This window comes from Lepisosteus oculatus, chromosome 21 (assembly GCF_040954835.1).
Source record: "Lepisosteus oculatus isolate fLepOcu1 chromosome 21, fLepOcu1.hap2, whole genome shotgun sequence".
NCBI classification, from domain to species: Eukaryota; Metazoa; Chordata; class Actinopteri; order Semionotiformes; family Lepisosteidae; genus Lepisosteus; species Lepisosteus oculatus.
In genome coordinates this window covers 14,295,478-14,320,950 of record NC_090716.1, presented here as the reverse complement: position 1 = coordinate 14,320,950, position 25,473 = coordinate 14,295,478, and the positions used below count along the sequence as shown (strand labels likewise).

At 36.2% G+C, this 25,473-nt stretch overlaps 1 protein-coding gene across 2 annotated transcripts; it reads left to right on the top strand.

The window, feature by feature from the left end:
- The first annotated feature begins 1,748 nt into the window (after nt 1-1,748).
- ehf (ets homologous factor) lies at nt 1,749-24,422 on the top strand. Of its 2 annotated transcripts, none has more exons than XM_015338074.2 (9): nt 1,749-1,875; nt 13,883-13,991; nt 14,449-14,706; nt 15,750-15,803; nt 16,301-16,363; nt 16,594-16,662; nt 18,551-18,601; nt 18,976-19,171; nt 21,368-24,422. In XM_015338074.2, the coding sequence occupies exons 2-9, from the start codon at nt 13,892-13,894 to the stop codon at nt 21,465-21,467; spliced, it is 891 nt and encodes a 296-aa protein (XP_015193560.1). In that variant the 5' UTR covers nt 1,749-1,875; nt 13,883-13,891; the 3' UTR covers nt 21,468-24,422. The 2 variants fall into 2 exon arrangements, with proteins under 2 accessions (XP_015193560.1, XP_015193559.1); XM_015338073.2 differs by having other exon boundaries at nt 13,880-13,991.
- The last annotated feature ends 1,051 nt before the right edge of the window (nt 24,423-25,473 follow it).

Below are 25,473 nucleotides of genomic sequence, written 5' to 3'. Positions count from 1 at the left end.
TAACTTCCCCAGACTTCATCTTTCTGTTGGTTGAGAGGCTACTCTGTTTGGTCTTCTGGGATCCATTTCAGAAGTTCCTTTCTTTGCCTCTAGCCTCTTACCCTTTTAGTTTCAAAACAAAGTAAAAAGTGCAACAGATTAAGTAAACTTTACTGATCACTACCGAGTACTGCTAATCACAATTGTCAATTAATTGACTATAAAGTTGTTTTTGAAAATTTTAGTTTCAATTAGCTACTGAACTAGGAAACAATCAAGGTGTCCTTATACAAATGTAGTGTTGGCATTTCATTCGAAAATGAGGCTCTGGACTTTCACATTCATTCAAAATCCTCCACAATTTTACACGTCATTTGGGTAGTTATTTAGCAAGTTTTTTCATCATCATTCTGAGAAAATCCTACTTTGTTCTCAACTAATTTTGACCAAATAATATTGTCTTTCTGCTACTGTCCAAGATGGAGCCATCGTTTTGTTGCTTTGACTGGTATTAAGGATTAAAAAATCTCAGGAAAGGAAAGTTACAGGTATAATCCATGATCCCTGGCCATGTTTTTAACTGACAGTGATGGAAACTACCCAAGTGGCAGTGCAAATCTACATGAATATGACAAGAGCTGGGTAGGCTTTTGTTAGGAGGGGTTTCCAGGTTTTGAAACTTGTGGGACCTATCAGGCACCTAGACCCTTGAAGTGGTTAGGGCCTCTGTCGACTGACTGATGCACTGTAGATGAGTTGGAGGAGTATGAACACAGATTCTCATTTTCACCAGGAGGTACAGGGGCTAATAATGCAAAGCTGATTAATAAAACAAATACCTAAAATGGATGGGCATAAAATAAGAAAGACCTGCAGATTTGAACTTTTTTCAACACTAAAATTGAAGATACTGTTTTTACTGTCGACTGTCAATGTCAACAAATAAGCAGATGGATATCAAAAGATATTGTGTAAGTTAACATGTCTTTCAAAGGTGCTCTGTTCTTTACAATCAAATGGTATCACAACCTGTAAATTATTACCAGGGTGAGTGCAGCTTTCTAAATCTAGTACAAGGGATAAAACAAGGGAGTCCAGCATTTCTGGAAAATGTTCACACTCCCTTAAATAATTATATTCATTTGTTACCTATGAGTCAATGAATACAGTACAGAATATAAGCTACAGTATTTCATTAGAAACACAACTAATCCAGTTTTTGGATTGGTTGCCTTTTAAATACCTCTCAGACACAGAGCCGCATGCTCCAGCTCTGCAGCCAAGAAATGCTGGGACATGCTGGGTCTTGCACTGTCATCTTTGCAGATGCTGTTAAACAAGGTGAATGCTTCTTGTATTCCTACTCATTTTAATACTCTTAGTCTAAATGTCAACACTGATACTAACAATTACAAAGTAAATATGTGTTTATTTTAATCAGTATAATTCATTTATTTTAGTGGAAGCCTAAATAATTTTACTGTCAATTCTTATAGGAGCACCTGTGTTTTAATAGAGTTGCAAAAAGACGGAGCATTCACTTTAAACACAGTATAAGAACATGTTTGTCTTGGCACAAAGAATGAAAGTAAGACAGAGAGAAAGTCCACCTGTGTCAGGTGTGTTTTCCTTTTGCCTCCCTATGCAAATGATTACCTGGTCTGAAACTGCAAAGTAACCAATGAACTTGAGGAGGAAGTGAGTACAAAAAAATCTGATTGGCAGAAGAGCATCCTCTTTAAGTTGTCACATTTTTAGAGTTGTACAACAGAAACAGACCTTCAGCAATACGTGTGTGAATCCACACTGACTTGTTGCATTGCAGAATCTCTGTATACTCAAACAGGACACCTTCACAATAGACATTCTAATATTAGACCCCATTCTTCAAATCTGGTAAGTCTTGGTTTCTATTTTACTGTCACTTCAGCTCTTCAAACAATATGACCAAAAACTCTGCCAATGTTTCATTAGGCTGATGCTCTTCTGCTTCGCAATAAGAGGTTATTTTAATTTATTAGAGCAAGGCATTTTCCATGGAACATTTTAAAATTAATTTTTGATGCTATTAAATATATTGTTTAGGATTTATACCATAAAAATGATTGAAAGTTAAGACTGTGAACTTCATAATAACTTTAATATCGTTACCTGCAGTCATTAGGTAGTCGTTAACGAGTTAAGTTAAAACTAGAAGACCTTTTGTTTGTAATGGATTAGGTCTGAAAAACACTGTCTGGCACAATACATTTAAGTATTCATATTTAAAATGTATTCCAGATGTGGGCACATTCTGTGGAGTTTGCATATTGTCTCAATGTTTTATGTGGATTTTCTCCAGGTAATCCATTTTTTTCCTGACTCCCAAATACTTTCTTTGGTTCACAGCAGCTTAGGGAAGTGGTCAGGGTTTTCCACACAGGAACTGGAAAGATGTGGGTTGAAATCCCATGTAGAGCAATTGCAATTGGACCCTGGAGCAAGGCTCTTTACTCAGATTGATCCAGCAGAACACTCAAGCACCTGCCAAATTAGCAATAATAGTAACACGCTGGCCAGGTTAGATGGTGTTAATAAATTGTGTGTGTGCCCTGCGATTAGAAAATGCAATAATACAAAGGAACAGGACTTTACAATTTGATTCAGGAAATAATGGCGATGATCTGTTTTACACCAATGATGTACTGTGTTTGAAACAGTCCTAGTTATTGGAATACATTATGAAATGTTATTAGTAAAAGTATAATTATCACTAGTATCATACAGTACATTACACAGTTTATCACAGTTTACAAAGTGTTTCATTCTGTTGAAATATTCATTGCATCAATTTTATTTTCTAAACAATCTTTCCAGAATTGCAGTCCGTTTTGCAAATTTTACTCAAAATGTGTGTGCAGTAATATAAAAGCAGAGACCCTGACCTGTAACAGAACCATCTTAAACTGTACTCAGATTAGATTCGCTATGCTTTGCAATGTACTGTAGATGATGGAACCTATGGAAATACACTTTTCAAAGGCCTCTGTACTAAGGAATGTGGACTGCCTTTCCTGATTTAGCCTTGGTTCTGTAAAAAAGGCACCTAAACTATTTTATTGGCCTTAAATAACGTGTTTTGTGGTAGTTCTTTACTATTGAACTCTGCTTGCTTTGGCTGTCGTTTTACAGTAATTGACTGTGGATTCTGATTTCATGTCATTTTTCTCATACTTTGCTTTAGGATTTATTGGTATGAAATGACTGAAACATAGGAACATAAGAGAGTTGGTAACTAAAAAGAGGCAAATCAGGCCATCTAGTCCATTTGGTAGTCAGAGGCTTTGATTCAAAGTTCTCTTCCAGCCAAGAAGCCAAAGCCTCAATAACACAGATGGATAACTGGTTGCATACTCCCACAGCAATTTACAGGGTTTTATTTCCACTCCAGTTTATTTAATCATTGCACTAACCATACTACAGTACAATAGTATTCCAAAACTGACTTTTACTACAATAAACCAACAATAAACTTGCTACAGCACACTATTCCAAACCTTTCTGCAGTACTCCAATATTAACCTTACTACAGGACACTAACGTAAGCAATGGGCATGAAGCAGACAGAAGTACTCTATTCAATAGCAGGCCTTTTAGAGGCATAGAACATAGTTTTGACAGAATTTTGAATTAGAGAATATTTTCCCAATGAAATGTTATATTTGGCAGGTTTTAATACAGTACTTGAGAAGAAATAAAATGCTCCCTTTTTGTAAGGAACGAAGAGGAAATGAGAACCCCTAAGGATAGCTAGCTAAAAAAATATAATAAATTCTTTAGCCCAAGATATTTAAAATTCCTTTGTCATAACGTTTTACAGACAAACATAACAGCAAAAAGAACATATGAAAATGTGCACATGATCCACTTGGCTCATCTAACCTGTTTAGTAGTTAGTTACTACTAATGAACATCCAGCCATTTCTTGAGAGGATCCATGGTATTGGCTTCAACAACAACAACAGTAGTTGGAAAGGTTGTTCCATACTGTCCACAAAACTTTGGGTAAATAAGTTCCTCCTGTTTTTTGGGTTTATGTGCACTTCTACGTAAATTCCACTTGAGTTTTGTGGTTTGTTTTAGTATTTATTCTGAAGAAAATGTACAGTGGAATACTTCGCAGTATCATTCAGAATTTTGAATCTATACAACAAATTGTTTCTTAAGGACAGTTCAGGGGTTTGAGAGTCAGTACAGCAGTACAGTGTTATTTAAGGAAATTATGAGGAGATTTGAATCAGATTTTTGTGAAATAGTCTTTTCTGTCCCAAGACAAAAACAAGTTCAATTCATTCAGCCTGTTAGTGCGGGGCATTCTTCATAGTTTTTTATACATTAAATGTTTGATTGATTGTGGTGTTTGATTCCATTGGTGCTGTACTGTAAAAGTAAAGAATGCTGTTATAGACATTGTTGCAGGTTTAGAAGAACAGCGGAGCTCATGTGGAAAAGTGCAAAAGCTGAAAAATGACATGATATGATGGCCTACATAATGAAATAATATTGCTGTGTCCAGGTCAAGGTTGAAGTTGCCTTAAGGAGTTGTGTTGAGGTGAAGGACATACCATCCAGTTGAAATCTGTATATTATTTGGTTGCTGTATTGAAAATCTGTAAACTGAGCAGATGTTTTTTTTCAACATTATCTCGACCATGATGGCACATGTATTAAATTTCATAGCAAATGTAAACTAAAGGTGTCATATTATTAAAGACAGACATTCCATAACTTCCCTGTAGTCAGGTATTTCTGGTAAACTCAGGTATTGTAAATCACAAATCTTTTAGTCTGATGGGCTGTTAAAAGAAAAATAAGTCAGGAAACTATTTATTAAGATATGGATAAGGAAACACTTGAGTGCTCACTCATTAAAATTTATGGAAAGTTTAAATTTCATTAATAAAAATAGAGATTCTAGATTAGACTGTCCCAAATAAATAATTTTAGCAATCTCATTCACTCTTTCCATTTTTTTAATTTACAAGTTTTTCTACATTGAGTCAGTTGTTTTATGTTTTGAATTTGTTTTGAATCTGTACAGATTGTTTCTTAAAGACCAGAGTTCAGGAGTTTGTGATTCAGTACATTGGTCATTTTTGGAAATATGAAATTCATCATTTGAAACATACTTTAAAGTTCTTGGTTTCAACACTTTTGAAAAATGTAAGTTTCTCCAAAAATATATCAAACTGGTGCAGCAAGTTCAGGGTCACATAAAGTATTACTGTCATCTTGGATGTCCACGCTCTTCACTGCATAACAATGAAAAAAACTATGACAATTTTCTGTCCATGTCCATATTCATTGCTTGAGGTTCATTAATGAGTGAAGAAACCTGGGAAGTGAGTGTGATAATCTTTAAAAAAAAAATAGATCGTGCACGTTCACAAAATAGTTTCTGAGCTGGGCAGACATTAAAATTATCCTAAGGAACAAAATAATAAAACAATATTTTTTCTTCTAATTTATGTCTTGTTGTTGTTTTTTTTGTAGGCTGTTAAAACAGGTCAAGTTGGTTTACTCATAAGATCTTTTTGAGATAGAAATAGTATTGTTTCCTGGTATCTGCAGTGAATGAGAAAAGCTTGTTTTTTATCTCTTCAAGTGTGACTCTGTTAAAGTATGCGTGGAGAAAAAAAAATAAAAATAAATTAATTAACTATTTGTTAAAAAAAACACTGCAAAATGGCAATGTCAAAGTTTTCACTGTGGTTGAATGTATTGGTATATTTGCAATTGTGACATTAAAGAGAACTACAGAAAGAGTAGGAATCTTCCTTCCATTCTTATCTAACCACTTCATCCACTCTGAATGGGATGCCAGTCCATCGCAGGACACACACAGACAGGCACGTGCAGTACACACTCACCTACTTTGAATCTTCTCATACTGAATAAAATTTGCCTTTTTGCAACTATTCACCCAGAAGACAATTCATGAGATATTGAGGAAATTTTGCAAGGGAGCCCTGAGCTTTTAAAAAATGATTCCTTTTTGCAAGTGTCTTTTAACCTATACGAGAAGTCATTCAACTCTATAAATAGTACAATAAAATGAATATAAATAGTACTGTTTCAAATTCAAGTCCATCCGGACATTTTTTTTTTGCCTGCTGGGGAATTCTTCTTTCATTTCACTAAGAGACTTATTATAATGTTACTCTTCTTGAACCATGTATACAGTATATCAAGAGCAAGAGTACCACCATCACATACCTCAATCTGCAGTAGGAAGTTAAAAAAGTAATTTATTACATGTGAAATATTATAATATGTATTAAATATAGCGACTCCATCCAGTGAAGGTCATACAGAAGAGCTGCAACAATGTTTACAATAAAAACAGCAGTAAGAGCAAAAGTGCTGTAGGAGCTTACTGGGTTACTAAGCTTGTTTCACTGACATTCCAGTGGACAATAAGAGTCCAGTAAACCCTTCAGTGAAACCAGGAAGGTACTGTATGGGGTTTGGGATGTTCCAAGAAGCAGCATATAGTAGTTGGTAGGGCTCCTGACCTCCAAATGCAGGGCCTTAGTCTCTATTGCAGACTTTCCTGCCTGGAACAAGGCATTTTACCTTGATTGTAATAGTATGACCGGCATGCAGAAATGGGTCCCAGTATTGCTGAGGACCCTTGTGATGGACTAGGACCCATAAGGAGGTACTACAGTACTGTATGTACTCTATACTCAGGTCAGGTAACACAACAGAACCCCAGATAAGCTCTGGCCTGATGAGACAGACTAACCACAGTCTCAGTATGAAGGCTGTAAATTGCGTTTCCATAGATAACACCTACACCATGAAACAAAATGAAGTATATTTCACTCATCTGTGGGTTCACTTTTTATATGTTACAGTCTGCTTCTGTTGGCCCTGAAAATAAAATAAACCTGGAAGTATTATTTCCATTAATGTGTGCTCACAATTGAGAAAATAATGAATAAAATACCACATAAAAATGTAGAATCATTGCAGCCTGTGAGTTTAAATTGTAATTCCTTGATCGTATTGAGATCATATTGGGCCTGCATTTTAAATGACAAATTATATGATTATTACAATCAATTAAATCTATTTCCATTTTTTTCTAAGCACCCCCCACATTAAATTTATGCCATTCTCCTCCCTATTACTGTTTCCACAAACTAAAGACAGGTTAGGAGTTACACTCTCTTACTCAACACAAACTGTAGCTTTTCAGTCAGACTAATGTGAGTAGCCCGCTGAAGTAATCTTGACTAGAAAAGCTCTCACTTTGGTCAAAACTGTCTAATGTGTTGATAAAAAATATAATGAAACAATTTAGTTTTTCCACAAATGTACAAAAGCCAGTTTGTATTGGTCAGTATTAGAAACTGAAGTTCACTTGTTTGTATCCCTATTAAATACAAAAAATAAAAACCGATCAAATAATATAAAAAAAGCAGCAATGTAGTCTCAAACAAAGAATAAATCTGGCAAATCTCACAAGTCTTCATGCAAGGGAAACGTTCCTTCTATGAAGTTTCATCTGATCTGATTGAATGTATTCGCTTTGGGTGAGCTGTGTCTTTAAAGCAAAATGTTTTCTTTGGTTGTTATTACTCTTATGCCTCATAGGCGAAAAGAAAGTGTGTAAGACTAACTGAAAGAAAAGATCTCTTAGGTGACTAATTTAAACATATATAGGCAAAGCAAATGTAATTATGTCTGCAGAGGGCTATGATTACTCCTGTCACACAGGCTGCAGGGCGTATGAAGTTTCCTTTGTCGATTTACACTTAGCACCTGCCAGTACAGCACATCACGGAACAGAGTTTACAGTGTCCTGCGTTCTTGGCACTGACACTGCATGCCGATCTGTTCCAGAGAACAATGTTAAACACACAGGTAGATCTTCTTTAATGGGGGCTGATTTCTGGTAAATTAGACACTGTTACACTATCTACGTTCTTCCCACACATGGGGAGACTGGAAACAAAAAAGCCAACAGTGCCAAAAATAATGACTGATTATTTTATAGCATTAGAAAACAAGCACTAAAATGTGGCTGTTGAGTTTTTAACAATCAGAAGTTACACAACTTCACATATTTAATTTATATTTCATGTAATTCTTCACTGTGGCAACTTCCCAAGTCATCCCATAATAGGTTCACAATTGTGTAATCATCGAAACCATTACTTTTAGCTTAAATGTAAAGCAAAGTGTTAAATGAGGAAAGATTGCGTGCCATAAGATCCTTCTTTTCCAGGGTCACATATGTTGTCAGAAAATGTGTAAGCATTCTAAATGCATATTTTCCTGCCAAGAGACAAACAATAATGAAAAGAGAAATGAAATGGAGGGGAACTGAAGTCTTGTAAAAGGTGTTGTGCGTCTGGAGCTACCTGCCTAGCCATGTTATTGAAGTCAATACCCAGACTTCTTTCAAGAAAGATCTGACTGAGATTCTCAGATAAATTGTCTAGAAGCTAACAAACATTGAGATGGGCTAAATGGCTCATTTTTTACCTTTAAACCAATTCTACAAAGTAATTTTAAAATTACTGTATTTCTTGTCCTATGGGATAAATAATATTTTTTTTCGCTAGATTTCCTTACAGACTGTCATTTCCTCCTCTGATTGCAAAACGGGGAAATTTATTTCTTCTCAAGTGTAGGACTGTCAAGTGTAAAATCTCTTAAGGAAAATATTCTCTAATTCATAGTTGTCATAACAACAGTGCTGTTCTATGCCTCTTATAGATCAAATATTAGCCTATTAATATTGAATTTGTCTGTTAGTTGCTTAAGTTTTATGTACTGTAGTAAGGTTATAATTATAATTTTATGTTAAACTTGATTAAGTGGAAGAGCAAAGCTCTTCATTAATTCTTTAGCAATGTAGGTTGCTTATGTATTGCAATATTGGATCAAATTTGTAGACACTGTGAGCTTTAATATCTAGCAAAATAATTTGCATGCTAATCTTGTGTATCATACAAAAAACGGCATGTTTGGAAACAGTGCTGACACTGAGAAATACATGAACAGTATGTTATGAAGTGTGAACTATATAGTAGTGTGGTAGTGTAAACTGTTACACTAGTTTAAACTAAAATAAATAAAAAAATGTATAACCCTTAGGCATTTTTAAGCCAGTGAAGGACAAAGTAAAGAAAAATGTTAGGGCACGTTAAGAAAGATTTCTTTGTTTTTGCATTTTTTCAGTGTGTCCTTGCAGGATGTAAGATGAGCAACTACTGTACAGGGTTAAAGACAGTTGATCAGCAGTTGCAGTAATGTGCCACAGGGGAAATTTGCTCCAACAAATGAAGTACATTAGAGGTTTGGTTGATTTTGAGTTTAGTTTTATTGCAGTCATTTCAGGTGTCATAGGTAAAAATGGGAATGCTGTTTTCATTTAAATACTTTTTCATTTAAATCACTCTCAGTAATCAAACATTACTTATTAAATTTGCTTTTTAATACAACGTTTTCAAAGGTGCTGAAGTATGACTTAAAGATCCATGGTTGTGGGGGAACCTATCTTTACTGCTGTCCTTGTGATAAATGGGTCAAGTCTAGAGATATTATTGTTGTTTGTCATTCTCTTTGTGTTGAACTGGCAAAAGTGTTCTTAATCAGATAATATAATTCTGGGCAAAATTTATCAAACATACTTACAAAGGGGATTCTCTTGCTGCTCCATCACAGATGCTATGTAGAGTAACTGAAGAGCATTTTAACACCAGGAAAGCAGTTTTTCTTTTCTCTCCTCCATCCCTGCTGGTCACACTATTACTATTACTATTACTATTAGATATGCTGAAATTCTTTGCATTGCTTACATAATTTCCTTTTGATTAATTTAATTCTACTTAATATTTGTGAGCAAACTTATTTATGCATTTCAGAAAACAACAGATTAGCAGTGCTGATTTTATGATAATGTACTACACAGGTATTTGTTTTTCATCCATAGAAAAATTAAATAGCAAATCTTTTGGCCCAGTTTTCCAGCAGTGCACAGGAACACTTTTCATAAACAGAACACAATCTGGAGCAGTTGGCTTGTTGTATTTGTTATGTTTGTTACTAGCAGTATTTAAACATAATCATACTTAGGTTAAACAAGAAGCATGCATGTAAAGTAATATGCAGTAAACTGCAGATGGTTACTGAACATGCTTAAATATGAATTTAACTCTACAAACATTGGTAATAATCCTCTAGCTTTACTGTACAACAGATTGAACTGTTGAACTGAGCAGATTGAACTAAATCTATTTAAAATTGTAACATATATTTTACTTTAATTATTACAATAATTACATACAACAAGAAAAAGACAAAGTAGGCTTCAAAGTGGCAAAAAGAAAACTTTGAAGAAGTTCACATTGCGTCAGCATGTGTAGGCTGCAAAATAACAAGTAAAGGTTTATTCCAGGAAGAAAAGAGAAGAAAAGAAACACAACAAACACAGCCGAAACTTGAATTTATCAAGTGTAGGCGCAAGGTATTAATGACAGCCTATTTGTGTGGAAAAGAGACATATCCTTAAAGATTTTTTTTATTGATGTTGCAGTATCTTTGGGGAAAAAAACAAAATATAACAAAATACATTTTCAATGTGTGATACCCTCTATACATATACTGTATGTATGAAAACTAATGAATATAATTCAGAAATACACATATCACTGACAGATTTAAAACATTTTGTTTTAGAAAACCCAAAGGCTTATTAAAATTCCCTGTCTCCCAGTCTCCTTTATTCAAGTTCTACAGTAGGTATCCAATGCTGATCCTGGAGGAATGATGAGACTGTGAGTCTTTTAAGTCTCTTTAAAGCATTTGAAGGACTGAAAAGAGCTGAAACAACTGCCAAATTGGTCCAATTAAACCAGTATTGTGTTAATTTAGGTCATTAAGAATTGAATCGGAAGAAAAACCTATAGACACACTGGTGTGCCAGGAACTGGATTGGTAACCCTAGTTCCCCCAGTTCAAGAGGGATTCCTTTAACATGCTCTATCAGACAAACCGCCAAGTTCTTGGTACTCTTATCTTAACTCTAAGACTATAATATCCATTTTACTTTGTGGTGAACACTTGCAGGCAGTGCTGTGCAGTTGGGGCAGTGCTATTGGAGAGGGACCTGCCTCTCTTCCAACCTATCTGAGACGAATATGATGAATAACTCTGATTACATGGCTGGATTACATGGGATGTTAGAACAGAGGTTCCCAACTTTGGTCATGGGGGCTCACACGCCTGCTGCATTTCTTTCCAGCTAAGGACTCGAAGGTGGGTGGGGTCTTGAAGGGGGCGGTATCTCAAATATGGGCGGTATCTCAGATATGGGCGGGACCTCTATGTGGGCGGGATCTCAAATGTGGGCGGGATCTCTACGGTGGGTGGATCCACCTACACTTCCTCCCCTGTGGAAGATCGCAGGGATCAGAGCTCTGAGCCACAACGTGAATCTAAAAACACACAACTGACTATCCCAAATATGACAGAAATACAAAAATAACTGATGACTAAGACTGTTTTAAAATAAAAAAATGTAATGGGGCTAATGAAAAATATTTAAGATACCATTTCCTTTTACAGTATATAACAAACTTCATTTTTTCATTGAACGTATTATTATGTTGTCTACAAATAATAAGGTAGTTTCTTCCATCTAGCAAACAATAATATTCAACATATGTGTTGACTATTTTACATTTAAAGGCAGTCTGAAAATGTCTGACTAATCCAGTTGGCAAATCTGTCTGTTTTACAATTTCAAGATATGGTGAGTTAAGGTTTATGAAGGGAACATTCCATATTAATAGCATTTTTAAATAAAATATTATTACCAACATGATTAAAAAACATAAGAATACAACATATACTGTGTATTTATCTTTAGACACTTACAGTATGAAGTTGTGATGTCACTCTGGCTTCAGTTTTTCAAAACCATGTTCATGGTCTTCAAACAGTGTAAAGAAAGTTAACAAACAATACAGGGGCTGTTTGAGAACAGGTTGTGCAAGTGTTGCTTTCGTTATCAGTTGCTCATAAATGTACAGTACACAATTTAGCCAAAAAAAACAACTCCACTTTAAAGTTCTAAACAACCAAACTGGAAATGAATAAATTGCTGGATTGCTCATCACACTTCTTAGCAATCTGCAACCATATGAACCTTTCAGCTTGCTCTGCTCCTGCAGCATTGTTTTGCAAACAGACGTCTCTTTTTCCTTCTCTCAGATGCCGGACTGCCCTACCCTTTTTAATACCTGCATCCCTTTTTATTTTAAACTTGGGGTTTTCCATAGCTGGCTCTGGTGAAACTCTGAGGCCTTGTTGGGAAATTTACTTTTTTCATTTTCACATTTTTCCAGGACTGTACTATATGTCCACTTGTTTGCCTTAGTCCTACAAGGAGTATGTCATGCACACCATATGTGAGCCAAAGTACCAACTTCCTATATTCCAGATTCTGTTCTTATAAATATATATTGTATGTATAGGACACATACACTATATTTTATATTATATATACATTTATATATAATTTTTCTACATGTATATTTTTTATTTTATGTGAGGTTTAAAAATTATTATGAGTTATGAATGTGAGATTATGATACTGTTTTGTATCGTGAGACACAGTTCTGTTATTAGCAATTTAAATGAAAATATTTAACACTGTTGCTTGATGTTTTAAGCTGCATCCTGTTCCTTGTATATCTCTAGTATAAGCAAAAGACTAGACAAATAGAAAATGAAAAGGAGTTTTTTTTCCACAAAGCATATTTTAATATTCCATTTGAACATATAAAATATATGATTGTTTTAAAAAAACTATAATATTTTAAAATATTTGAAACATGGTCACATAATAAACCAGCTGTTCTATTATTATTTTTTGCCATCAGATCCATGGACTTCTCTATATTCTTCATAGGAACCCATCGTGTGTACATTTTAAACCCTTGTTAATTTTACTTATGTTAACAACTTAACATCAATATTAAAAGGTCACGATATGCAAATGACCTACTTTTCGTAGACTGGCAAAGTGGTGTGGCACTTAAAGTAGCTTCTTTACAGCTCTTGGGTCCTGAGTTTGATACGAAGTTTAAATGTTCTTTCTGCATCCATGTGGGTGTTTGCCCTTTGGTCTGGTTTACCCCAAAATCCAAAGATATACTAAGTTAATTGGTTAATTGGCATTTCTCCATTGTTCATTGTTGGTTTGTCCTGGTTGTATTTGGCATACACCATATGTCTGATAGATAAGGCTCTGACCCTGTATTGGACTAAGTGGTTGTTAAAAATGGGTGGATAATGTATAGTGCAAAATATATAAACTGTACTCAGATACATACTGTATACATACATTACTGTTTCTCTGCATGTTTGAAAGTGTTTAAGTAAAACTAAAATGCAATTATGTTAAATTCTTTGTGCAGAATCAGCAAGAGTGTGCACTTGCAGAGTTTCAAGTTTGCTCTTGCCTCTGGTGTACTGCACTGTGTCATTGTACTGCACAAGAATGCTGCTGTGATGTTTATTTGTCTCACTCATTCCTAAATCTGTCCCCTCTAGAGTGCTTAGCTAAAACAATGGAGCCTGAATCTTACTTTGCTTACTGCCCTCACCTAATTGTGAAAAAATGCCCCCTTTTGTCTCCCTACTCATAAAAGAAGACCCCTCTTTTTATCATATTTTTTCTTTTTGTACAGCCTTGTGTATGAAGGATCTTCTTATGATCTCAAAAGTAATACATTTGCCACCATTCTCCAGACTGAGATTTAACTTTGAGTGATTATTTTATTATTGCAGTAGGGGGTGTAGCAGAGGTCCTGAAATCCTTCCTGTCTCACTCTTTCAGCAGCACTGGACCATGGTCCGAAACACCAGCTGTATCATGAGCATCCCCTCCAGCGCCAGTGTAGACAGCCAGCTGACCGGACCTTGGGGTTCACACTACACCAGCACAGACGGTATGGGTTCAAAGCCCGAATGTGTTCTCTCATTCATCCTCAAAAAACAGACTTCCTAAGTGTGGCATTACACATTACATGAGTATGTGAACAGGTACATCTGTGTCCAAGATACAGTACATGCAAGCATAATTCAATGTACCTGAGAAAATAGAAGTGGTGCTCATACCAGCTCTGTGATTCGGTGGGCCTGAAATCTGGCTGCAAGTTGTGCATATACTCACTAATGTAAAACAAAATGGACAAACTGTCCATAGTTAAATAAGGATCAGTGAACAGAGCACCGCCCAATAATTTAACAATGTCTATAGAATCTGAATTGCATATTTGTTGCATTTTAAACAGACGTTGGGGACTTTTAGCTGCTCTGAGAATAATTAAGTTAACTTGGATGTGCTCTGTGGCTGTTTGCAAGACACACTGGATGATTAGTAATACCCAACTCTATTGTTCCTAGTGCCAACTGTAGCCTCAGGTTTCCCAGGCCGACTGTGGCAGCAGGAGACCCAGCCTCAGTACTGGACTAAGTTCCAGGTGTGGGAGTGGCTCCAGCAGACACTGGACGTTCACCAAATCGATGCCACCAGCATCCCATTCCAGAACTTCGACATTGACGGCCGGCAGCTGTGTGCCATGAGCTTCCAGGACTTCACCAGGGCAGCCGGCAGCGTGGGCCCCCTGCTCTACCAGAGCCTCACAGAGCTCAGGTGGAATGGTATGTGGACCAGCACTGTGGAAGGAAGACAGCTCCCACCCATTAAAATTAATTAAAAAATACAGGATATTTTAAATCAGGACTGGGGAAATCTGTGAGGGCCTGAGGTTCCTTTGGATTTCATTTCCCCACTGATCTGTCAAATCACTTATTGAGATCTCAGTCTGTGAATAATTGAAAAGCAACTATTAAACTGCCCATTTTGGGTACCTAAAGGGTAAAGCTCATACCAGAAAAACTTAGCAGTCCCAAACTTCTCCTGCATCCTGTAGTATCAGGTAGACCAGAGATTGTGTGATGCTGGCCCACTGTAGGGGTCACTGCCCAGCAATACTGGTCCTCACGTATGCAGCTAATGATTCATCTTGGCTGTTGGGAATATAGAATAAAACACTGGCAAGTCTTAGAGGAAAACCTCTGCTTCCGACCTAAACCTGGGGACTAAATGCACCTTTCAGAAGGACCCACATGGCCAAAGCTACATTGGAGTGAGTTAGTAATAAGAATGTGGCCCACTCAAAATCCTGACTTGAATCCTATTGAAAACTCTGCCTATAAGCAATCCCTAAGCAACTTGAGAGAGTTTAATAGAGACTTAATAGACACCAAAAAGACCTGTGGCTGTATCTGCCATAGATACTTCGACCAAATATTGAGTTTATGAGTCTGAAAACATCATACAATTAACATAGTTCATTTTTTTCTTTAGTCTTTGCTGAAATTTGTAACTTATCTTACCTTTAGAACTCTTCAGTTGAAGAATTCAGGTATGGTATGTTTGGAGAAACTACAAATTAAAAAGAGTGAACACAAAAAAGAACATCCCGTGTCTTGTCTGGAAAATCTGTGAAAGAACAAATACTTTTCTTTTGTCAAGAAATATTTTAATCAAGAAATCATATGTTATTTAATCTTCATATTCTTTGAACTCTTTAACATCTCAATGTCTGCAAAATTGATCACAGAATAAAATATGATAAAATGTCACATATTTGTCCATTTTGTAACCTGCCAACCAAAGTGTATCTTTTCTGATCTTGTAGGTCAGTATGGCAGTGAGCTCTTTGCACCTCTGGACATTAAGACAGAAGTAGACGGTAAGTATAAATTGATTTGAGATGTGACTGTGATTCGAGTAATTATTTCTCCCACAATATATACCACAGATCATTGGCCTGAGAGACTATCCAGGTGATCTCTGGAAACAGAGAGGTCATTTTCTAACCAAACGTAGTAGCTGAAACACTTGACTAGTAGCTCACATGACAGGTCTATTTTGAAAGCATTAGTGGTTGACCGGCATTTCTGCTTTTCTTATCAAAGCAGAATTTTTTTTGTTTAAACTGAAGGTCCTTATTGAAAGTAAAATATAGTACAGTATATGAAGCCACAAAAGAGTGAGAACCCTTGATCTTAGAAATGTGTGAAAAAGAAGATTCAAAAGACTTTCAAAACAGACAGAATGGTGCTAATTCATATACTCCAGCACTGGTTAAAAGGAAATTTAACACATTCTGGAAGTCCATCCACCTTCATGCACAAGGACTTTTCTCTAACTCATTAGGGTTTCACTGCTTCTCACTTCTCTTTCTAGATTTTTCATGCTCCATTCTTCCTTACAAAGAGGAGAGCTGCTTCTACAGCTGCACAAACACAGGTATGCTATATGGGGTCTATACATAAAAAAGCAATCAGTTTGAACTAGAATACTAACTAGGTTGGTCACATCATATTATGAGTTAACAACATAATTCTAGATGTGTTATAAGCATGTGTAAGAGGCAGATCTATTTTGTTACAGTATGATGCAGTAAGTGCTGTTGACAATTACATTTAAAAATGAATTGAAAGACAAACCTGAAACATTTCTTGATTTCTGAATTGCAGATCTTTTCGAAACCAAGGATCCATTTCCTTCTTCGATTGCTGTGTCAACACCGGCTTCTCCTGGTACAGGTAAGAAGTAATTAACTCTGTTATCTTACAGGATACTCTCAATAACATGAATTCAAGAGCACAAAAGACTAATGAATTACTGGGCAATTCAATTAATTTGAGCAAGCCTGTGGCTAAGTACTGTTCACCATCCTGAAACTTTGCTTTCAGACCAGCCAATGTTAAAGTTTCATGTTGTTACATGCAAGGTCAATATTTTATTATTTTTCACAAATCTTCTCACAAATGTGGGACTTGGTTTGACCACCATTAACATACACCTCGTTTGTCTAGCTGATTTTGGATGTCTCATGAAAATTCTGAATAGAGAACAAGTAGCAAAGTTATGTTTCATACTTTTCATATTTCATACTGGTGATTATTTCTTATTCTCCATGGCCTATATGTGCAAACTCTGTCTGCTTGGACATGCAGGCCTATCTAGATTCTAAATTCCACTTTGTATGACTCTCCATTCTTGCTCCTCAGTAAAGTGAGAACACGTGGCCTGAAGAGGTGCATTTCAAAAGACACATGAATGGTGTCCTCATCTCACCTCCTAGGGCTATAGCAGAGAAAAATACCTGAGTAGCAGGAAGCAGTTAAAGAGGAACTGATATGATATGTTTATATTATTAACTTAGAAAGAAACAGCAATGATGAGTACATTTCAAACCACAATGAAAGTAAAAAGTACACAGTAACATGTAAAACATCCTGTTTACATCATGAAATTTCCAGGTATGCACAGTGCCATACAGTATTCTACAATTCAGAGCAAGGCAACAAAACTTCCAAAGATGTGAAAAGGCCCTATTGCATACATCTCAACCTTGAGACAGTTTTGCCGACAAATACTGCTTACTCATTAAATCTACATAGAGATCACGTTGAAACATTTCTGTGCTGAAATGTCTGCAGTACAACCTTATTCGCTCGTTTATCACATTACAGTAGTCATTACGGTGACTAGTGATCAGGAAGGGCCGCTTCACATCACAATTTGCACAAGCTCCTGCGCTCTCCCGGAATGGAAAAGGGCGGCCATACTGTAATTTCACATATTTCAGGATTTTGTGCTTAATGCGGAATTTGTAAAGTTTTGATACAGTCAATTAATTTGATTTGTTACCGAGATTTACAGTAATCACCGATCTGAGAAATTAGGACTGCAGTTCCCCGTTAAATTAGTTATTAAAGAGAAAATATGAGCAGACTCTAAATTTAAATAAACAGTACATTCATTTTTTGTGAATCCACATACTGTAGTTCTTATGTTAAAAAGCGAGATGAAACACCAGGTGAAGACCTAAATTCTTTATTGTAGCAGCTCAGCCATACAAACAAAACCATAAGTGTGAATTGGAAGAGTCATTTTAAAAATGGCAAGTTTCTCAGTTCTTTGTTTCTCCCTACTCAGTGCGGTGGGTCATCCAAGAAAACTATCTAATTGTGTGATGTACTGTATAGTAAACAATGTCAAGAAAGGCTACAACCAATCTAGCCCGTCTGGGAGTGAGTATTTGAATTCCACAAATCTTATCCTGCTGTTTCATAAAAGAAGCCAAAGCCAAATATTCTTTTGTGGCGACTATGACTCCTGCCATCAGCTTTAAATGAACTTCCAGCATTTTTCCATTTGTGTCCTCTGATTCATTTATCAAAGTTTATTTTAAATGAGTCATCTAAGCTCACTTTATCAATGTCTTAGACAAAGTTTGATATTCTCATGTGGCAAAGGTAAATTTGGATGTGACAAAAACTAATATACAGTACAAAGACTTTTTAAAGACATTTTTTGCAGATTTGCAGTTTGACAGCTCTCAGGATCCACAGGATGCAGCTCTGGGAGATTTGCATTGCACAAAGAGTCTAATTGTCTCTTTATTGTCCTCTCTCATGTTCCCAGATACAAAGAAGCTTCACAGCAGACCTCAGACTTCACAGATGAAAAAACACAGTAAGTCTAATTTCTCAGCCCTCATTGATACTCCTGGATTACTTGGGTTTATCAAGCTTCAGCATCTGTTATGTATACCTGGGCCTGTTTTTTGCGTTAAGACGACGAGACGAAAAATCTACTTTATGATGATAATAAATCACTCTCCTGAGAATGTAAACAGTTGTCCTGTGCACTGCATTTTAAAATAATGCAGTGTGTAAAATTAATGTGATTACCTGTTCATGGCCTAGATTTTGAATCTCATCAGCTTCCAGCAGCATATATTCCTGTATACAATATTTTCTGGCAAGTGTTCTCTAGCTACAAAATATATTTAAAATAAGAGAGATGGTCAAGTATGTCATGGAGCTTCTCTTCTGTTTCCCCTTCAGATCCTCGTGGGACACACCTTTGGGAGTTCATCCGGGATATCCTGCTGAATCCTGAGAGGAACCCTGGGCTAATTAAGTGGGAGGACAGGTCTGAGGGGGTGTTCCGTTTCCTCAAGTCAGAGGCCGTAGCACAGCTCTGGGGCAAGAAGAAAAACAACAGTAGCATGACCTATGAGAAGCTGAGTCGTGCCATGAGGTAGAGCCATATAGATTTCTCTCAAAGAGCAGCATATAAGAACCGAAGATATGTTTTTATTATTTTTTCAAGTTCATAGACCATCATAGTTTTGAAGGTCTTACAATGTGATTCTATTAGGGCTTGAATTTGCATTAATCAGTAAGATGGTAGTCTCTCAAAATCCAAATCTTAAGAGTAAACTGAAAATAGAGCCTCTTTATCATATCCATGTATCTATTCAATATCTATCTACTCAAACTCGGTTTTGGAAATAATATGCAATAATAATTATGCAGCGATGACATCTATTTCCAGAACCAAGCCCTCAAAATGTACTCCTTTTTCATCAACAGAGGATACCCTAGCAGTGTTATTGACAGGGCCCTTGCCTGAGCCAAAAACACCCCTCAGACCATCAACTCAATCAGGAACTCCTGCCGTAACAACCGCATTCCTTTGGTGCTTCCCTACCACCCCAACACACTTCCTATCCCCAGGACTATTAACGACACCTTTTCCATCCTACAGGGTGATCCCTCCATTGGGGATCCCTCCTTTTCTGACCACCCCATCATCTCATATCACCGACCACTTAATCTGCGTAACCTTCTTTTTCACAGCTCCCTTGACCGCCCTCAGCAACCATCCACACCAGGCACTTTCCCCTGCAACAGAGCTCGCTGTATCACCTGCAAGTACACAGCCACCACCACACTCATTCAAGGCCCCTCAGGACAATTCCGGATCACCCAGGTGGCATCTTGTACCTCCAGCAACCTTATTTACTGTTTCTCTTGCAGTAAATGCCCAGCCATCTACATTGGGGAAACAGGAAGGAGACTCAGAGACTGCTTCAGAGAACATGTTAGGGCTGTGAAGATTAAAGATCTCTCCAAGCCCATTGTTTCTCATTTCACCTCTGATGGCCATGACCACACTAATCTCTCCATCTGTATTCTCAAAGACGGTTTTCAGAACTCATACTGTACATCAGAAAGACTACAGAAACCAAAATTATCCTGCATCTAGGATCACACATTCCCCCTTCACTTAATGACAGACTATTTTTCTTCTAAACTCTCTCTATTCATTGTAGGTTTCATTTCACACCTCTCTTCACCTATCTTGACTTCACACCTCCTGACTGGCCTCTCTTTCTGTCCCTTGCTCCCGCCCCTCGCTCCTCATCTCTCCCAGCTTTTGTTCTCCCACTGCATTACCTTTGCTTACTGCCCTGTCTCTCTCACACCTGAAGAAGGCTCCACGGCCGAAACGTTGTGTTTTATTTCTTCTTTTTTCAGCATGGAATAAACCTATTACTTGTTCCTTTGCAGCCCCCCACCTGAACTACTTTGGAAATAATGTTTGTAAGACAGTTCCCAGAGTTAATCACTGTTGAAATATTTATAGTGGTGTTACTCATAAATTTATGGTTTTGAAAAAGTGATACATATTGTCATTTATTGAAACTTTGGTTTAAGAAATAAGTCTGTAATTGTTTCATGTCAACTTTAAAATGTATAACTGTTTCAAAGAAGCTTTTTATTAGCAAGAATACAAACGTTTTTCCTGGATGATATAATGACACTATTGTCAAGATTTAGGTGGCATTAGATGAACAGCAGTCTAAAGGACACACCCCTGCTGTACAAATAAAAGCTCACGTCTTGAGGAGATGGCAGAGACAGTACTTCTTCAACTGAGTCTTCAATAAAGGATTTTTTAAATTTTCTATATACCCTGATATAAATCATTTGTCTTGAACCTTTCAAATGGATAGCTTCTTTAAGAGCTTGCAACAATCATGTCTTGTGTTTGTGTATGTGTGCCATTGATCGTTCTTCTGTCAAAGTCATTGCCAGCTTGAAAACTGACATTTGACGAAAACCGAGAAAAAAATATTCTTTCTGATTGGCTGTGGAACACTCTCAAATAATAAAAGTAATGATTGCCTCTTTTCTTAAGTGTTAGAACTGGGCAGAATGTGAACAACGAGGAGACCAAAAGCACATTATTTAAATATTTAGTACCTAAATACAGTATAGAAATATAACCTATTTATATCTCTATATATAAAGTTGACTTTTTAAGCTCTTTGGTTGGGTTGAACACTGTTTTCTGGAAGGGTATGGCAGTGTTTTCCCAAAGTGAATGCAAAAGTCTTGGATCAGAGGTGGTCAGCACTCAAAATACATCTCTGTCCATATTTTTCAGATACTACTACAAGCGAGAGATTCTTGAGCGCGTGGATGGAAGGAGGCTCGTATACAAATTTGGAAGAAATGCTCGGGGATGGAAAGAATCAGACAAGTGATGGCAATGTATTATCTTGAAGCCATGAAGACTTTAATTTATGATATGATACAATGCAGCTATCTTTTACTATGAAGAATATTTCTTTGTGTGTTCATTTGCTTTTTTTTTGGTATTTGGTGTGCTTTGCGCTTCATGCGAAAACATGGACAATTTTTTTCCACTTTTTTCTTTTGCTCTGTGAAGATTTTTTTCCAGAGAATGTTGGAATGGTTTTTAATATGATGATAGCCATCTCTGGGAGGGCATGCTTGAACCTGAGAAACAATGGAAAATGTGGACAATAATGGAAACCACACATGGATGTGCCCTGCCTACCAATAATCCCCAGCAGTGTACATTTTATTTAATCTTTTGTCAAAATCCACTGTTCTGTGTTATATTCTATGGTTACAAGAAGGTGCTCTGAATTCAACTTAAGAATTTAAGAGCTTTTTGTTTGTGTTATTTCTATTGAATCACCACACTAAATAGGCCAAGTTAATTTTTTTAATATGTTTACAGTTTGATGTCTCTGTTCTTTCTGAACTAATGCTAACCCTAATCCATTTTTTCACGGGCTTCCTCACAAAATGAATCATACTGTTTGTCACAGAATAAGCCTTGATAAAGGTACTGGATCCAGATAAAGCTGGATTTTTCTTATTTTCGGTGCATGAGTAGAACAAATTGTTCAGCCATAATGAGATTGATTCCATCAGACATTTAAAAAAAAAGTGGAAAATCAATTAGCTGTTATAATCAAGTGATCAAGATGGGCTGAATGGCCATTTTTTATTTGTATTTTTTCATATTTTCTTAGTTAGGATTCCATATTCTCTCCCGGTTCACTGGAACATTAATTTGACAACTCTGTAAAAATGAAGGCACCATACATGTATATAATATGCCAAGCACTATTGACAGTGTGCAAAGCTCACTCTTTAATACCACCCAAGCTCACAGAACCAAGGCTCCCAAGCCAATTTCAATCCATTTGATCTCGGTGACATTTGGCTAACTGCATCCACTACACTGTTGAAGAAGCATTACCAGAACTGAAATTAGTGATTCCTGACTATACAGCACATCTTTCACTTTTAGCCATTAGGAACCCCCTGGAAAGTATCTAAATCAATAAGAAGAATTGACTTCTTTCCTTTCTGTTGTTCTTTTAGCAATATGTCAGCCAAAGGAAACCATTAATTACTTATGTCCCTAAGAAGGAACATCGGTCCTATTCATTAGTTCTTTAAATGGCATGCCATTTAAACACTGCAGCCTATTGATTTTCAAAAATGACCTGCATTACTCCTACATTTGTATTATTTATCATTGAAAGCATTTAACTCACACATCTTGTGATAATACGATCAATTCACCATTAGAAAAAGAGAATGCAAATTATGTTCTTCTTTACTACAGATGAAAAATGATCCCTCTGTTCTTAAAAACAAATAATATCTTGGGTTATTATAATTAAAATATAGATGATACAAGGCCATTTAGCCCATCATTTCATTTTTCAGCTGGTAATTAGTTCCGGATTCTAACTGTAAGAAATCTAGCTAAAAACCAAAGAAAAATGAAGAATCAGCTCTTATGTTGGTTAAGTGTTGGATGATCATCGACATCAAAACAAATTAACTGAAGGGCAACAGAGAACCTGCTTGCTGAAGGAGGTCTGTCGCATGTGCCTTATAAATGGATAAATGTTTTTGTTTGAAGGGACATAAAAGAGATATGGAATGAAGGGACATTAAAAGAGATATTGAGGAGCTCTATCCTGAAGAGGGATTTTGATCCAACCTCCAGCTGTCTCGGGTGTATGACAGCCTTCTAAAGAACCTGCTTGCTGCTGGAAGAGGAGTACTGGTCACATCTTTGCTCTTCATTTCACTGATCTTAAAGTGCAGCATGAAATTGCCTGGCTGTAGTGCTTGGTGAAGATTCAGTAGCATGTATGAAAAGAGAAAGCATGGTAACAGGGATGTTTTTTTTGTCGTTTCCCCCGTGTGAATCAGACCACCCTGATTTGTCACTGTTTTCCAGACAATGTTGCATTTTGCAGTTTTCATCAGGTTTGTAATACATACCAAAGATATGAATATTTGAATAACCTCTACGCACTGAAGGACTGTTGAAGGACACTTGAAAAAGTACTTGCTCCATTATGGAGTGCAGATATTTCACTTGGCATTTAGTAGATTTGTAGCTGTGCCTTATAACCCTTTACATTCTTTAAAACCTAGATCACATTACCAGATTCAGAGTGTCGATTGCTAAACTTCCAATTGTCTCACAATAGAAAAAGATTACATAAATGTATAGAAGAATATTGTGTAATAAGAAAGTCAATTACACTTGGTTCAGTGTTTTTAAGGAAAATGTATATATGAGAAATCTTGCACTTCACACAGTACAATTTGCCTTTGTTACACCCTTTTCCACAGCACCAGCAGTCACAAAACTAAACCAATTAAAGGATAATTAAAGGATAAAATGATTAAATTAAATTAAAGGATTTACTTAATATTCCAAACTCTCCAGTTAACCGTGGCTCATGAACCTTGAACAGCCACCGATGTCTGTGTGTTTTTCAGAAAGAGGTGTTTCCCATTGTAGAATTAATTACTTCAGTCCTATCCTTCTCAAAACAGGGACAAATTAACCGAACACCTCTACAGTTTGAAGCCAAGTGGGGAAAAAAAAGCAGAGGATGCATTCAGGGAAAGCTTTTTTGAATTGGGATGAGGTGCTTTACCCAGAATAATGAGGAATGATAACAATTTGGATCAAGTGAATATTCTTAGGCCACTGAGTATCCAATCAGGCAGACAGTCAATCTGTATTTCTTCAAAGGAAACAAATATACAGTAGCACTGGGGAAATGTCTTTTTAAATGTTAGAGTTTGTAAAGGATTGTACAGATGTGAACCATGTCATCTTTGAAATAAAGTATATACTGTACATTATATATACTCGAAATGCTTTGTCGCAATGACTAACAACTGCTTCTACAATATCTTAATTGATCAATAATTGTCATTTACAGATTTAAGTCTGTATGCAGTGAAGCACATTGTGTGAATTAACATTTCGAAGGGTGAAAGAATCTGCAAAATAAAACTAAATAGAGTAAAATTAATATATACGGTATATTATCAAAAAACGTTTTTTTATCAGAAGCTATTACTCTTTGAAGTATGGAGGTAACAAAATACATTAACTCACAGAGATTTAACTAACAATGAGACTTGACTTTATAAGAAGTTGTTATGTTATGTTTTATCACTTCCCCCTTTTTACCAGTGAAGAACGATCCCTTTGGAGGTTTCAGTCGAAAACTCCAACCTTAAGTAAAGAAGCTGAGGTTTGAGGATTTTAACACCTACAGGAATCTGTAGTAACAAACACATAAACAAACAGTACAGTTCCTATAGAAAGTCTTTACACACTTTCCAAAGTAACACATTTTCTGGCTTCCTAAAGAAAAAAATATTTTTCATGTAATAAATAATACAACGAAAATTAGTAATTCTGATTAATTTTCAGAATATTTGAGCATTTGATTTTCACTTGAAGTTTGTGCGTTAGCACAGTATGTGTGACTAAAGGTAAAACAAATTCTTATTTAATGTGTCTTGATTTCAGGATGTTAGGCTACAAAATGTGTTACTTTGGAAAGAGTGTGTAGACTTTCTATAGGCACTGTGTACTCAAAGATACATTAATAAAACCTTTAAAGATATTTACAGATAGCATAAGCTATCTGTCATCTTTTTGCACCTTGTACCTGGATTATGATACAGAATGTATATTAGATCTACGCAGTTTCACTTCTCATCGTGCTGTTCTGGGTGGATTGTTCTGTTAAAGAAGCCTTTCTCTTATCATAGTCAACATGGAGTCACTGCAGAAGTTGGCTGAACAAGCACTCACTTCTTTTCTTTTGCTCCAGAAATGAACCGAAATTTCCAAAGATGGACAATAAAACAGTTCTTTGATTCATCTTCTAGAGGGGATTT

Excerpts from the sequence above, each read along its gene's own strand:
- ehf (XM_015338074.2), top strand. The coding sequence starts at position 13,892 with ATGGTCCGAAACACCAGCTGTATCATGAGCATCCCCTCCAGCGCCAGT. Across the intron at positions 18,602-18,975 it reads TTCACAGATGAAAAAACACA|ATCCTCGTGGGACACACCTT; the intron begins GTAAGTCTAATT and ends TTTCCCCTTCAG. Across the intron at positions 19,172-21,367 it reads AAGCTGAGTCGTGCCATGAG|ATACTACTACAAGCGAGAGA; the intron begins GTAGAGCCATAT and ends CATATTTTTCAG.